Here is a 15,464-nt window from a genome sequence, read left to right as displayed (position 1 = left end):
GATCACCAATTTTGTGTAGAATAACGGGGGCGATAGGGAAACCTACACGGGCAAAGGAGCTGGTTTGCACAGGAGATTCTCTGGCACGCGAGGTGGTGCCTGGCTCAGCAGGACTGAGTTGAGGGAGCCGGTCCTGCTTGCCCCGGGCTGTTTGTACACACACACGCCTGCGGGGCACGTCGTTCTGGCAGCGCGTTTCTTCACCCCGCTCCCCTGGTCTGCCTCACCCCGCTGCGGGGGGCGGAAGGTGCGCCAGTGCATCGCCCGCGCAGGCACCCCCCATCGAGGCAGGGGCTTTGCGGGCTGTCTCGTTAAGCTGAGTAGCTGTTGTGCTCTTCTGATGCAGTTCCATGGAGGGCTGTTGCAATGTGATGGTTAGCTGCCGCCCTGACAATAGGAAGGGCTCTGGGGGGTGAGCCCACACGTGTGCATGGCAGGGTGCACAAGATCCAGGTGTCTTCTTCAGCACTTTATGCGCTGTTTTTAACCATGATTTTAATTTATTTTACAAAGCTGTAGATTTCTGTATTCCATTCCCATATGGGCTATTTTAAAAAAAAATGCTTTGGGAGAACAGTGCTGATCATGTGTTTGTGAAGAGAACGTGCTCCAAACTACTCCTTAGGTGGAAGAAAGAAGGTAAAAACCCCGCTTCGTCACTCTTCACTGTGGCTGAGGCACTTGCACTTTTTTTTTAACATTTTCTTTCTCTTTCGGTGCTTTATCGCACTGACTGCGATGACTCGATGCTCGTTGTGGGTCCCTTCCAGCTCAGGATATTCTGTGCTTCAGCGATTCCTGTTCTCAGCCAAAAACCTGCCCGTGTGCCCGCGGAGGCGGCGGCGCTGGGGGCACGGGGGCACAGCACGGTTCTCATGGGGCCGTGGAGCTGGCCAAAACCCTGCCACGGTGCTTGTCCCTAATGGGTAAAATAGCTGCTATTATCGTAAAGAGGTAACTGAGCATAACTGACTGAAGTTCTAAATGGGGGCTGTGCTCGCACACAAAATTACAGGAAGAAGTGAAAGGCTTCGGGGTCAGGATGTGGGGTATGGGAACTGCGCTCGGCTGGTGCCATCTCTTCCCCAGACGTGATGTTTGTGGGGGGAGCACAGGGGCTGTGCACGGCGTGGGCAAGGGTGGCAGCTCCTCGTGGAGCCCTGAGTTTTTACCGCAGAAATCGAGGCTGCGTGGTTTGAGAAGCCTGAATCGGAGGAGTGTTGCAGCACCACAAGAGTTTTACTTGCAAGCTGCAGCACGTATGGTATTCACACTGATTAGGCTCACCGATACTGAATTTAACATTTGGCCTGTGCATCTGTTCAGTGTGATATGAGCTTTTTTTGTTTTTTTTTTTTTTCCCTGGGAGTGAACCCAGGCATCCAGCTGTGGCCAGATTCACCCGGGAGAGAAAGGGAGTCTTGTTGGAGCAAGTCAGATCGCACAGAACCCGTGCAGGCACACGTCCCGTCCTAGCTGAGCGGGGAAACCTGAGAGCCGTGAGGATGCTTGCTGAAAACCCTTCTTAATTCTCAACGTTGCATTTGAGTGCTTTGTCAACCGCTTTCAGAAAGTTTCTCCTTGTCTTTGCTGGGAGGTTTTGTATTTCCCTGGTGATCTGTCCTCCTTCTGGATCTGCTGGCCTCCATTTGCATTCCTCAGTACTTGGCTGTCCGCACGTCACTCGAGCGGCAGCGCTGTGCAAGTTGTGATGCCGTGCGTCTCGTCAGCCTGCGGGAAGCTGGAGCTGCGCAGCGGGGTTGTGTCCGTGCTCCAGTCCCTGCTGCCGCGTGCTGAGGATGTGCAAGCACCGCATGGCAGCAGAGCGGGTGCCCAGCACGCTTGTCCAGCACCTCGAAAGTCCACTGACCCTCGGAGAGCTTCCCTCGTTCAAGAGCGGCCCAGAATAGCCCAGGCACATCCAGGGCCTTAATAAACACGGCAGGATAAATTACAGTTACGCAGTTTGTAGACACATCCTTTCTGTGTCTGCGCACTCTGGCTTGGAAGCTGAAGCTTAACCGGTGGTGCTCGGGGGTTCTCCGTGTGTGCCCCCGGGGTGCTTGGCACCGCCGCCTGCCCCCGGTCACGGTCCCCGCCTGCCCTGCCCTCACGCACCTGTACCTGGTCAGAGCGGGTATCCAAGGGCAGGACTGGCCCTTGGATTCGATTTCTATTCTATATTCTATTCTCTATTTCGATTCTCTTACGGTGAGCTACGGGTGGCATTTGTGTTTGCAGCGGTACTTGTTGAAGAACTTCTGTTTCTTGTCTCCGCTGTTTCTGATCTTGCAGAAGGGGAGCTTTGATTTTTAAAAAAAAACCTCCTTTCAGTGACTTGAAAACCCTTCAGGGTTACCGTTGTTACTGCTGTTTTCAAACTCGAGCTGTTTCTTCCCTGACACAGGTTTGCTTTTGACAAACTCCCCGTTAGGGCTTCCCCGGTTTTGGATGCCCTCAGCACAGCTGGGCGGTGCCGTCCATAGCCCTCCTCCCTGGCACCGGGAGGTGGCCGCACGCAGCAGCTTTGGCAGCCGTTGTGCCGTAGCTCGGCACCCGCGCCGCTTCCTGCGCTGCTGCTCCCCGGATCCGGCCGCTGGCGTGGCAGCCGGCCCGGCCCCTCGCCCCTACACCTACACGCTCATCAGCTGCAGCCCAATTAAGCTCGGTAATGCGCGGGGAGGACTCGAACGCACCCAGGAACATTTCCCAGAACTCATTAGATCTTATCCGATAAACACCGCCGACTGCGGGCTCTAGCAGCCCTGCCGTCTGTCCGGGAGTGTGCGCGACCCCAACGAGGCTGGTGGAAACGGGGGCAGCCGCGGTGGGTGGGACGCTGCCTGCGAGGCTTCGCGGAAACGGAGCTGCCTGCGGACCCCCCGCCGCCTGCGCGCCTCTCCCCGAGCCCCGCAGCCGCACGCCTGCCCAGGCAGGGCTTTCCTTGCGAGGCAGCCTCGGTGGGAACAGCGTCTGCCTTGGCTGCGTCTCGCCTGCGTGGTTTAGTGCAGCTGGCGCGGTTATTGAGTTACTCACCCCCAAATTGCTGCTAAATCCAGAGGTGCCGCTGTCACCCAGTGCGCTGTCTGTGTTCTCGGGGCTTTTTGTCTTTAATTCATCTCCAGCGTCAAATGCACACGTTTAATTTGTAACAAACTGCCTATAGCAGCCTAAATAACTGTAGGATTGCTAATCCTCTGCATGATTGGGTTTTGGTGTTAGCTTTACTGGTGGTGGCAGAAACAAAATGTATTTTGACCTGCAGCAATATGAACTAGCTGCTTTGTTTTCCATCCTATAAGGTCTCGCTAGGCCAGCCGTAACAAGCACTTTGTTTTCAAAGGTTTGTCCCAGGCATGGAAATAGAAACACTTAGGGCTTAGCCTTTGTTCCCTTTCAGATGTTTGTTTTCTCAGAGATTTTTCTCTGAATCGGGGAAGATACTCGAACTAATAATAGCACTCTTTGGCTGAGGCATGTATACATTTTATATAAAATGCGTGCCCAAAATAATTCCGGCCGCGGAGGGCAGGAGCTCTGTGCCGAGCGGTGCCGGGTACGGGGGCGCGGCGTCCCTCGAGGACGGCGCTGCTGGGGCCGGGCTGCCTGCTGGTGCCCGCGAGGCCAGCCCCGGCCTGCGGGACACGCGGGACCGCACCGATGGAGGTAACGTCGTGTCCCGGCCGAGCCGTGTCCACCAGCGTTAGGCAGCCCCGCTGATGCCAGTTCACGGCTCAGGAGGTGAAGCGGGAGCGTCGTTCGTCGCCTCGCTCTCTGCGTGGCGTTGGCTGCGGTGCGGGCCGGGCGCCGTGGGGGCTGCCCCCGCAGCAGGGGCTCCTTGCGGGCTGCTGGGGAGGCGAACGAGTCCTTTAATTGGATTTCCCTGAGAGTAAATGGGAGGTGTTGGCCAGGCTGGAGAAACTGAAATCGTTGACGTCTGTGAAAGCAAAGAGGGCGCGGACGGCGTTCCCCACCGCTCGCTGCGCCTCGGCTGCGGTGCGCTTGTCCTCTGCTACCTGCTGCCGATTTCCAGCCGGTGCAGCAGAGAAATATTTACTGCTCCTGTAAGCTCTCTCTGCACTGAAGCCTGACTACCAATTACTCTGTATTAAATTATGTTTGGTCATGCCGGTGATTATACAGTATCCAAGCAACCCAGGTGTAATCTAATTTAGCACACAACGTGCATTTGCTCTGCTCCCCTTCTCCGTTGTTTTTCTGCAAGTGGATGCAAAGCGAGCGGCCTTCCGCGGGCGCCGGGGGGCTGCAGCAGCGGCACGAGCCCACGGCTCCTGGCTCCGGCTGCGTGCGCTGGGTGCTTGCGGTGGCGTGGCGCGCCGAGGGGAGGAGAAGCAGCCCCGCGTCCAATATCCAGCAGGCAGTCGATGTCCCGGCGCGTTGCGGGCACCGAGCGCTGCTCGAGAGGTTGCTCTGGGTTCCCACCTCCCATCTGTGCTGGAGGTGACTTCTGCAAAGCGTGGACGGGGAGGGAACTGAAAACGGACCCGTCTAAATTGCTGTTAGTGCCATTGATTTCAGAGTGCACTGAGGGCCAGGAAGAAGCAGCAGGTTAAAAGGAAAATACAGGAAATACTTGGAAACCTTCTGAAGGGCAGCTCCGGAGTGGAACTAACGGTGCCTGCAGACAAGCATCTGTGAAAAGCAGCAGCATTAGGGACACTTTGGGATGAGAACACCCCGTCTTTAGAAACTGGGGCATTATTTGCTAGTACAAAGGATGATGGAGAGGTATAATTTATAGTAAATCATCATGTGGATAATGGATGTGGAATTTGAAGGATGTGAAAGGTGAATCATGTTTTGTTAGCATAGCTTTAGTAACCAAGCGCTATAAAGGCTACTAGTGGAAAAGTACCCGTGTTACAGCGCAGAAATTCGTGTGCCACCCTGATTTATTCCAGAAGGGACCGAGAGCCACGCAGCTGCAAAATGTCGTTCACCCTTTGCGGAGTCAAAGCACAGTGGCAAAGAGGGGTGTGGTGGCAGCAGAGGGCCGGCGCCTGCACCAGGGGGGCTTCCTCGGGGCTGGGGCAGAGCCAGGTGTGCTGCGGGGCAGCGGGGCCCTGCCCTCGGTGGGAAGCCATTAATACTTCAGTCTGTAATAATTAACAGGACCGTGTACAGCTGCCTCCTGGTAATAAGTCAATGACAAAGCGATTTATTAGAGTGATGTATTACGTGATAACGGTAATGAGAAATGAAGGAACCTAATTTTATAAGACTCAGATCAATTCAGTTGTTTTTTTTTTTATAAATGAACATTGTTTTAGCAACCACAGAAGATCATTAGAATTATTATTTTATTAGTACTTTCAAAACTATTTCGGTTTCAGCTGCGTTTTTTAAAATCCAAGCAGGAGTAAGTGAACGTGTGATATTGCTGCAGTGTAAATATTTCATTGGCACTGGTAAATGTCTCGTTACGGAGGCGGGAAGCAGGCTTGGCAACATCACTTCGATTTATCTCGACAGCGCTGAGACCTGTAGCCCGGTGCTGATTTTGTGTTCGAACGGGGAGCTGGAGCTGCGTGACGCCGCGCAGGGGTGCAGCGTGCGGAGGGCTCGCGCCGGTTGCTTGTGCCGCGCGTTGCGGGCGTCGGGGCGAGCGGAGGGGCGGCTGCTGCGGGATGCCCCCCGGGAGCGGGACAGGGAGCGAGTGTCCCTGGGGACGTGGGCAGGGGGACACGAGGGCCCGAGCAGGGCGCTGCCGAGGTAGGCGCTTCTCCTGGGGAGATGGCAATAGAGAAAGAAAGTTACATCCCTCTGTACGTAGGTGTTTTTTTCCTGTAAGTAAGCAAGTTTTTTCCTAAATAAGAGTTTTTTCCCTGTTAGAGTTCTGCCCTTCTCTCCGCTCCCCAGGGCTGTGACTTCCTAAGGCAGATTTGCTTCCATTCTGCTGGCTTTGTCGGCGAGGGGAGGCGGTGTGAGCGTTGTGCGCGTGCGGCTTTGGCGTGCCCTCGCTCACCAAATGGCGATGGGAAGAGCCGCGCGTCGGTAACCGGAGCCTCCCGCCGGGGCAGCCCATCCCCGCAGCGCCGCGGTTTACTGACAGAGGAGATTTCTCAGACGCTGGTGATAAAATATTCAGGGCTTCCTGACACTGGGGGAGGTTACGGGTAAGAGGGAGGTCCTACAACACACCCCGGGGACTTTCACCGGGGCTTCTGCACCTCGGGGATTGTAAGCCCAGCCCAGGACGTGCTCGGTGTGCCGGTGGAGGTGACCCCTCTGCGGGGTCTCCAGGGACGTAGCGCGCACCGGGGTGAGGCTTCTCGCCCGCACAGAGCACAGGGCTGGAGCTGGGGCTGCTCTGCCGACCCTGAGCATCCCTTGGTGACAAGGTCCTCTTCTGCCGCCCGAGGAGCCTTGTTTGGGGGTGAGGAATGCAGAGTTCTTCATGGACTCAGGTGAGACTTGGATGGAAGAGGAGGAAAGCCGATTTTAAGTCCGCCCTAGTTTACGCTGTGCTGAAATAAGCTACGCCCGCACACCAATGAGCACTATCACCTTGGCTCTGCGATCAGCGGTAAAGGCTCGTGGCAGTAACATCTTGGGACTATCCAGCAAGATCCGAGAATCTCACGCTCAGGATGTGCTAGCCTAGCGCGTGTTTCCAGGGAAAATGGGACGGAAAGACTACGGGGAAAAGGCGCCCACAGAAACACGTAAGCTGAAGTTGTGTGTCAGCGCAGCCTGAAGTCACCAAGTTTCCTGGTTGAAGAGGTCAGGAGAAAACCACAAAAAAGGCTTGCGAAGATAGGGCTGCAGGGCTCCCGCCGCAAGTCCTCGCTGTGTCACCCGCACGTGTCGGTGCGTGACGTGCCGCGGCGAGGCTCAGCCAGGGCCCGCGGTGCCAGGCGAGGAGGCTGGGGCTCCTGCCGAAGGGCGGCCGTGCCCCTGGGCTCCCCGCTGCTCGCGGTGGGATGCGGTCGGTTCGCTCCCCGCGGCGCCTCGCAGGCAGCCTGCGCTCCCGGGGGCTGAGCCGCGCTGCCGACGCTTCGCAGCGCCAAGAGCAGCGGCCGGCCCGGAGCTGCGCCCAGGGGCCCCCCAAAGCGCCCATCGGCGGGGTGCCGGGTCCTGCGCGAGCTGCTGCGTTTGGCTGAACCGCTCCGCTCCCGGGGGCCGCGATACTCGCGGACGTAAAAATAGGGATGACAGGGAGGAAGGCTCGAGTGTCCGCGGGTCCCCGGCCGGCGGATTCCTGGCTGGGGCGGGGACGGGCGCGCGCCCGCTGGTGACGCGAGGTCTCCGCTCCGCAGCCTGCTCCGCTTGGGCTGCGTGGGGCTGACCTCTGGGGAAGGCAAACGCTGAAATGGGTGAGAAGGAATTGGATTTTGGAACATATTAGGTCACTCGTTCAGCTGGAGAGCAGCGTGTGTCAGAGGTCCAACAATTTGTTTTTAGAAGGGTTTCAAGCATTAATGATTCAAGATGTTTTCCTGGGAGTGGTTTGCAACATGAGACTCGGTGGCCAGGGTAGCGTTGGGGTTTTATGGGATTAGTCAATTCCTGAGGCTGCAGGGCCTCCAGTAACACAACAGTTAACACTGTACTTTTCCACATGGCTGAGCCTTCAAGGAGCTCACCAGGAGTGTCAGAAACGTAAACAGAATCCTAAGGTTGGTGCCAGCCGTGGGGCGGGGAGGGGGTTTCCGTTCTGATTATTCCTATCACCCACTTTTTGCATTGCTTTTGTTTTGCAGAGTTGCAAATAACCACAAGCAGAACCTGATGACTGTTGCTAATCTGGGCGTGGTGTTTGGGCCAACTCTGCTTCGACCCCAAGAGGAAACAGTCGCTGCCATTATGGACATCAAGTTTCAGAACATTGTGATTGAAATTCTGATAGAAAACCATGAGAAGGTAACGGCTTTACGTGCTTCTTTCAGTGCAGTTCATTTCTTAAAACAAATCTGTCTCTCCGCAAGCTGCAGCCCACTTTCCCGGGGCCCTCCTTGCTCTCCGTGGCCGGCAGCCACGAAGGGCTAGGCTTGGTTCCTGCTTTTCTGACTAAATCTGTGTTTGTTCAAGTACTGGCTTTATCCGCAGGGTCAGTCCCTGCGTTGCGATGCGGTCGTGTCTGTGGTTGCAGGGATGCTCCCACCTGTTGCTTGGGTCTGCCAGTGGAGCCGAGTGCCGCAGTGGGCTGGGCTGCAGCTGGGGGCTCCTGTGCCTCCCCGGGGAGCTGGCTGTCCCCATGGGGTGCTGGCTGTCCCTCGGGGAGCTCACTGTCCCCCCCCGGGAGCTGGCCACCCTCAGCGTGGTGCAGAAGCCTGTTGACTGCCCGTGGAAGGCTATGCGATGCTGCAAATGGCAGCTCTAAAAAAATCCATGTTCTTCTAAACTCAAGCAGTTCTCCTTTTATGATCTTCTGTCTGGTTTGGGTTGGAGACGGTACTGATTTGTGCATTCCGGCTGAAAAATGGAGCGAGACTTGCCGAGGGGAGTGGGGGCACCACTGCCAGGCAGCATTGCAGCTCCGGCCTGGGTCTTTTGTTTGCCGACATTGAACTCGAGCATTGCTTGCAGGTTGCGAGCAGCGTGCCCACGCGTACGCGGGCTGGTGGGGTGAGGCACGTTGGGCTGCCTGGAGGCGGTGCAGTGCGTCACGAGAAACACCGTGTTCTCCGGGTGCCCTGGCCAAAGGGGACGCCTTGCCACGCTTTCCTGCGCCGTGCCGCTGGGTGCCCGTGGTGTGAGAGCGGCGCGGGCTGGGAAGCTGCAGGATGCAGGATCACAGGGTCTGTGCTGCGAGGTACCCAGGGCTCTGGGCTCTCTCTGAAGTTCGGCCCACAATTTCACACCTGAGATTCAAGGCTGAGTCCCCAGTACGTGCGGTGTGGGTGTCAGTCCTGGGGTGCGCCTGCGTGGGTCTGCTGAGGGGCAGCAAATGCATGACCAGCAGGGATGGGTGGATATATGGGGACACTGTCTGTGGTTCATGTGTCCTCAGAGAAACTGCCTCCCCGGGCAGATAAGCACCGTGGTATTTATTTAGCACGGAGGAGCTATTTTCTTCTCCTCTGCGTGGGGGGTAATGGCAGCGATCGCTTAATTAGGAGCTGCCACGCAGAGGGGCGCGCGAGCAGCAGCAACGAACCTGGGGTTGTGGGCAAGGCACAAACCTGGCACAAAACCTCATGCTGGCCCTCGGTGGCCGTCTGTCTGTCCTTCCGTGATGGCCCTGCAGTGGCCCAGGGAAACCTCGCCGCCGTGCCCAGCTCTTGGTGGTGATGCTGCGCTGCCAGCATCCCGAGCAGCGCAGCATCGCGGCCAGGGCGCTTGTGGCCCTGTTCCTCGCTGAGCTCCGGGGGTCCCTAGAGGGACAGGTCGTCAGCCATGGATCCTTGTCCTGCCTGAACCGAGCCTCCTGAACCGAGCCTCCTGAACCGAGCCTCCTGAACCGAGCCTCCTGCCACCAGTTGGCATCTGCAGGAATCGATGACAGATTTCTGCAACGATCGTGTCTGTGTGGGCTGCGGTGCTCATCTCCGCTCACCAGCAGGATTACACCTGATGTCGCAGGGTTCCCGAGCGCTGCCACGATTACCCTGCCTTAGGAGTAATTTACGGCACCAGCGGGAGGGGGAAGCTGCGGCTCGGTTTTGTGCTTTCGTCGCCACTGAACTGTGGGGGGGGCGAATGCGGCGCGTGCTCTCCGTGCACCCCGGCTGCTCCCGTGCAGCGGGTCCTGGTGGTGCAGGACGGTGCCCTGCCTGCACAGCGGCACGGGTACCCCTCGGCACCAGGATGCTGCGTGCAGAACGTCTGTGGACCCCTGTCCTCATTTCTCGAGGGCTCTCGGGAAATGATCCCAAGAAGGAGGGAGACAGCAAGAGGCAACTGCTGGGAGGAAAATCTCTTTTAAATTCAGTATCGGTGCCGGTTCGGCTCCCTCTTTAGGACTGTTTCGTTTCAGTGTATTCCTTAATTTGAATTGATTGGAACTCACTGAAGTTTCCCCCCAGGAGCTGCTGTAGGTGATTAGCAATATGCAAGTCCTCTGTGCTGGTGCTGCTGGTGCTTTATATTGTTTTACACCGGTGACTCACAGACACTGTTTATGATTAAGTGCATTCGCAGGGAAAATGTAATTGATTTGAATGGTTCCTGGCAATCAGCAACTGTCTGGTATTACATTATATTTCCCTCAGGTAAGTGGGATGCCTCTCCTGTTAAAATTACTGTCGTCATTGTGTAGCCAAAAAAAAAGAGAAGAAAAAAAAAAACAAAAACCAAGCTTGGTGATGACATCGCTTGGTCTGAGTAACTGCTGGCAGCTTGTTTACAGCCCCTCCAGCAGGCTTATCTGGTGGCTGGGGCCCTGGGGAGGGTCTCAGGGGAGGCGGTCACCCTGCTCTGCTCGCTGCCGTGCAGCTGCAGTAACCCCACATTTAGCTCATCCTCCCGCTGGGGTTATCCGTGGGGAATACCATCCATCTCAAAGGCACCGGAGTAGCGGAGGCGGACACGGCAGTGACGGTCCCACATCAGTGCTGTTAACGGGAGCGGGTGCTGCCCGCACCGTGCCCCGGCGGGTGTCTCGGTGCGTCTCGGGAGCGAGGCGCAGTTTGGAATCGTAATCAGCAAAGCGGTGTCTTTGTGAGGCTTCCCGGAACGACTGGGAAATTATGGCTTGCTCCGGGTTGCCAGAGCCTCTGACACAGGCCATTAAGCTCTGTGCGTAATCCAAAAAGTTGAATCGTTTCTGGGGATTTTACAGGTTTCCAGGTCTTGGATCCGAATTGTTTGTTAGGCTTGCAACGGCACCAACAAACCCAGACTGTTTGTAGGGCTTCTCAGGCGTGTTCTCCTTGAGAAGGTCTCTGCGCATGAAGTTATCGCAGGCCTTGCGTTTATCTTTATAATTGCAGCTGTCAGTGGGAACTGTTGCACTTCGGGTTATTTCCCAGGGGCTGTACTGACACCAGAGCTTCTGGAAGTGTGGAATAGCGTTGGGATGGTGTAGAGTCAGGGCTGGGGGGGGCGAGGGGGGGGGGAGAGAAAAAATATCCTAGCGGCAGCACCATTTGCATGCCAGATGCTGCAACAGAGCAAATGGGAACCCTGGAAAAGCTGAACCAGAGCAAACGCGCCCGGTGCTCGCCTGCCCAGCACCACCCAGCGAATGGACGAAGCCTGGAGTTGTTCCTTAGCAAGATGTCTCCGTTAGCGATTGTCAGCCTTTTCTCTGTGTGCCTGTGAATACAGCCCGCTAGCACAGTGTGATATAAAATACACGCCGATCGTATATTTTTAAATGGATGAAATGATTTTCCTCCTATGGCTCTGGATGTTGCCATGACAAGCAAACCAAGAGTGTGTCTTCTAAAAAAAATAAGGATGCTGTGTATTATTCGTTACTCAAGAGAGTGCTATTTAACACTATATTTCTAAAATAACAATAAATTGACTTAAAAATTAAATGTTAGCAGAAAGCAATATTGAAATATTATTACATCTGGTGGCATTTAATTTTCTGAAAATTGTGGCTGTCCATCCATTTTGTTTTCCAAAGCTTTTATTTGTATAGCTCTCCGGAAAAGGCCATTGTTCTGAAGTGTTACAAAATTAAGACATCGCTATACTGCCTTGATGATGTTCCCTTCAGACAAAAGATTCACCAGCTGAATTGTTTCTGCACACGGCAGTGATGACAAATGAGAGACCAGCCTTTGTGGGGACTTGCACAGGCCCAAACGCTAGCCTTACTAAGTGGTAAGAATTAATACCGAAGTCAAAGCCCTCAGCACCTCATCTTTATTTTATTCTTTCTCTAATTAGCAACAATTTTTAGCGATGCTGCTGGCAGCAGTTTGAGTTGCCCTCGAATGAAGTTCGTCCCACCTCCGTTTTGAGCGCCGCGGCAGCTCCCGGCTCTGCCAGCTCCTGGAGCGAGTCGGTGCCACCGGCCGGAGCAGGGGCTGGGGGCTGCGATTGTGTGCTCTGGTGTCGTGCTCTGACCTGGGAAGGAAACCCAGCCTGCCCCTTTTCAGCTTCTTCGTGATAAGCGGGCACGGCGCTTCTCCGTCTCACAGAGATCAGGGACGCGGGTGCCCAGCACCCGAAGTCCTCCGCAGCGCGCTGACCCCGCGTGTGCCTGGGGACTGCTTCCTCGGGAGCAGTCATCAGCACTGCGAAGCCGTCGTTTATAACCAGCTCCAGATAATGAGGTCAGCAGGCAGATTCCTCGTCTTCCGGAGCAGCCGCGGAGCAGAGGATTTAACAGCACTTGGCTGGTTTCGTTCGGAGGGGGGGGCTGCTCCGAAAGCCTCCCGCTCCCGGTGCTCGGGGTGCTGCCGGTTCCCGGCCCTTCGGTGGCTGTGGAGCGGCGAAGTTACCGCTTGCATCAGACAGAGCGAGCACAGGGCTGTAAATGTAATTTATGAATCCTGGCTGCTCCTCTCCCCGTCTGACCGTTAAGCTGCCTCTCTCTCTCCGTTAATTGGACTCTGGGACGGGGAGAGTTATAGCACGGGTGTGCACAGTGAGGAACACGTCTCGCTGAGTCTCGTTAAATTAAAGACTGAAACAAACCTGACAAACTTTCTGGTGAAGAAGAGCGGAGTTTTTATGCGAGCGATGCCTCGGCTGGGGGAAGTGGAGCGGGAGTTTTTGAGGCTGCCGGGGGGGGGTTTCCTTCGCTGCCGAGGAGGCCGGTGCAGTTTCCGGGCGCGTAGCGCTGGCCAAGTCACTTTGAGAACGAGCTATTTATCTGACGGCTCTCCGAGTCCTCAGACTCCTCCCTCCACGGACCTTCAAAATAAGCGCTGGTGCTTTTTAAAATGGAGCTATTTACTGGCTTTTCCCTATCGCGAGCAGTTAAATGCAGCCGGGGTGCCGCGTGCCGCCCCGAGGTGGCCGAGGGGCCGCTTGGCACAGCCCTGCCTCTGCTGCGCCTCCGTGCCCGGCGGCGCTGGGGGGCTGCGGTGGGGCTGCCCTCCCTGCCCTGCCGGCCCGCGGGGCCTGCCGCCTCCGGCGTGCCCCCTCTGAGGTGAGGCGGGAGGGTGGGCATGGAGCAGTGGGAGGTCTGGGGCTGGAAGGCATCCCGGAGAAATTGGGGCACTCCTGCTTCGTCAGGAGGCAGCGCCGTGCCACTGCCATCGAGCGGCGTCGCTCCAAGCCCTGCCCTCCCCAGGCAGCAGAGCAGTGGTGCTTCTGCCGTGTCCTACCGTGTCCTACCGTGTCCTACCGTGTCCTACTGTGTCCTACTGTGTCCTACCGTGTCCTACTGTGTCCTACTGTGTCCTGCAGTGCCCAGCCATGTCCAGCTGTGCCCAACCGTGTCCTGCAGTGCCCAGCCATGTCCAGCTGTGCCCAACCGTGTCCTGCAGTGCCCAGCCGTGTCCAGCCATGCCCAGCCATGCCAGCCCAGGACAGCAGGCTGGCGCAGCCCTCAGGGCTTTAATCTTAGCTGCACAAGAGGCATAAAAGACCTCGTGCCTTAATAAAAGAGGTTTATAAGGTAGCAGGAAGCAGCATATTTACCGAGCCTTTACAATTGCAGTTGCGTCAGTGAGTGAAGCGGAGGCCATAAACCGAGCGCTTCGAGTGCAGCGCGAGCACATCAAAGCCCGCGCTGGGAAGGGCGGCGGAGGGGAGGCAGCGAGGGCAGTGTCACGCAGGACACGGCTCCGGGTGCCGGTCCCTGCCCCGCTGGAGCAGCATCTCCGTGTCTCCGCGGCTGCAGGCACAAGGGGAGGCGTGGGCTGTCTGTAGGGTGAACATTTGGGCTGGTCAGACACTGTAACTGAAATAGAGTTGGTTGTGGTGGGTTGGAGGGTGTAAGATATCACACGCTGAAGCTTTTCAGTTGGACTGTTCCATGCAGCTGCTTTGAGCAACACAAGCTCCTTATAAGCTGAGGCTGGCTTTAGGCACCGAGTTTGTAATTTTAATGCAGATATACCGTCTCTGATTGAAGACCGAAAAGAGGAAGCAAAAACCTGGAAGTTTAATTTCAAATGTGCTGTGAGATGCAATTCATAAACGAACATGTTTATTTGCTTTGGTTATACATTTCGTCATTTTCCCAAGCAATCTGAAAAGCATTTAATAGCAGAAAGTGGCCGTTCTGGGCCTGGAGAGCAGGGTGCAGGCGGGCGAGGTGCCCGCTGCCGAGCGTCCCGCACCCTGCCCAGCGCGGAGGGAACGGCTCCGGCCTCGGGGCCGAGCAGCGGGGCCAGGCCCCTGGAGCCCAGCGGCTGCCTGGCGGCACAGCCCGGTGAGCAAACGGCACCGGGCCCGCGCGCCTGGGCTGCCACCAGTCCCCGGCCTCCCACGGGGCAGGGACGGCCAGGGGCAGGCTCGGCAGAGCAGGCTCGGTGGAAGCGAGCGGGGCTGCGTGCAGAAAGCGCGGCTCGGGCCGGTTGTGCTCGGGGCGATCCGTGGGCCCGGGAGGAATGTGCGAATGAGACCAGCGGGAGGAAGGTCGGCCGCAGCGCTACATAATCCGTCCGTCTGTCTGCGGCGTGTCCGGCTACGTACAGCCTCCAGTGCTCGCTTCAGGGGTGCCTGTCTCGGGGCCTGCGAGGAGCCGTGCGTGGCGACTCCTCCCTGCTTCCTCTGCCTCACGCAGCGCCAGGGCTCCAAACCCCCGCGGGGCTCGGGCAGCGAGCACCCCCACCCAGGAGGGCTGCCTGGAGCGCTTTTCGAGGTGCCCTCCACCACGAGGTGTTGGGTTTGCTGAGAACAGTCTGTCAGTTTTTTTACAAGGGGCCGTGCCTGCCTCTCCGTGCTTTTTGGGAGAGATGTGACATTCCAATATTTGGCTAAAGCATCTCGGCAATTTAGCATTTATTTGTGAGAAGCAGCACGGAGGGTTTACTCATGTGCGCCTGAGGATTATGTTGCTGTTGCACGAAACAAAGCAATTAGCTCCTGGCAGCGGCTCGCTCTGGCTGGTGAGCGGCATCTTGCAGCTCTCTGCTGCCTGCTGGGGCAGCACCCACCGTGGCACAGGGCACTGGGCGGCTCTCAGGAGCAGTTCTCCTTTTGGCAAGCCCCGGCAGCGCCACTCGGCACCAGGCAGCCCCGGGTACCCCTGGCAGTGCCGGACGTGGCCAGAAAAGACTCAGAAGGCTGGTGTGTCTCAGCCGTTCTTGCAAAGGGAGACCTTGGGAGAACTGGCGTTGAACACTGGTGTTGTCTGAGCCCGGGGTTACAGAAAAACAATAAATAACCAAATATCAACGGCAAACAGAACTGCTGCTCATTAGGTTCATGCAGTTTAAAAATTCCATCCCCTTGAGAAAAATGTGATTACTCAGTTTTCTGACAGCTGTGGCTGGAAGCTGGGAAGACTTTCCCAAGCTGGTTTGCATCACTGGGCGCCGAGCCTGTGGCAAGGACAGGCGCACGCTGGTTGTTCCTCCCTTGGGCACTCTCCCACCAACACCTGCAAGGGCACCGCAGAGCCTTGAAAACTAAAAAAGCCTACCATA

The 15,464-nt window shown here is 56.7% G+C and overlaps 1 protein-coding gene across 8 annotated transcripts in view; it reads left to right on the top strand.

Moving 5' to 3' along the window:
* ARHGAP26 (Rho GTPase activating protein 26) overlaps positions 1-15,464 on the top strand; it is a 132,135-nt gene that overhangs the window by 81,073 nt on the left and 35,598 nt on the right. For all 8 annotated transcript variants that reach the window (XR_013939343.1, XM_080555341.1, XM_080555339.1 and 5 more), the window contains exon 18: positions 7,725-7,884. Coding sequence is in view for 7 of the 8 variants with exons in the window: in XM_080555341.1 (XP_080411467.1) it covers positions 7,725-7,884 (160 nt within the window). In the remaining variant the exon portion in view is untranslated. The remainder of the gene's footprint in view (positions 1-7,724; positions 7,885-15,464) is intronic.

Source organism: Anser brachyrhynchus, assembly GCF_964034855.1.
Source record: "Anser brachyrhynchus genome assembly, chromosome: 14".
NCBI classification, from domain to species: domain Eukaryota; kingdom Metazoa; phylum Chordata; class Aves; order Anseriformes; family Anatidae; genus Anser; species Anser brachyrhynchus.
The sequence above is the reverse complement of the archived record's forward strand: the minus strand, read 5'-3'. Positions and strand labels throughout refer to the sequence as shown.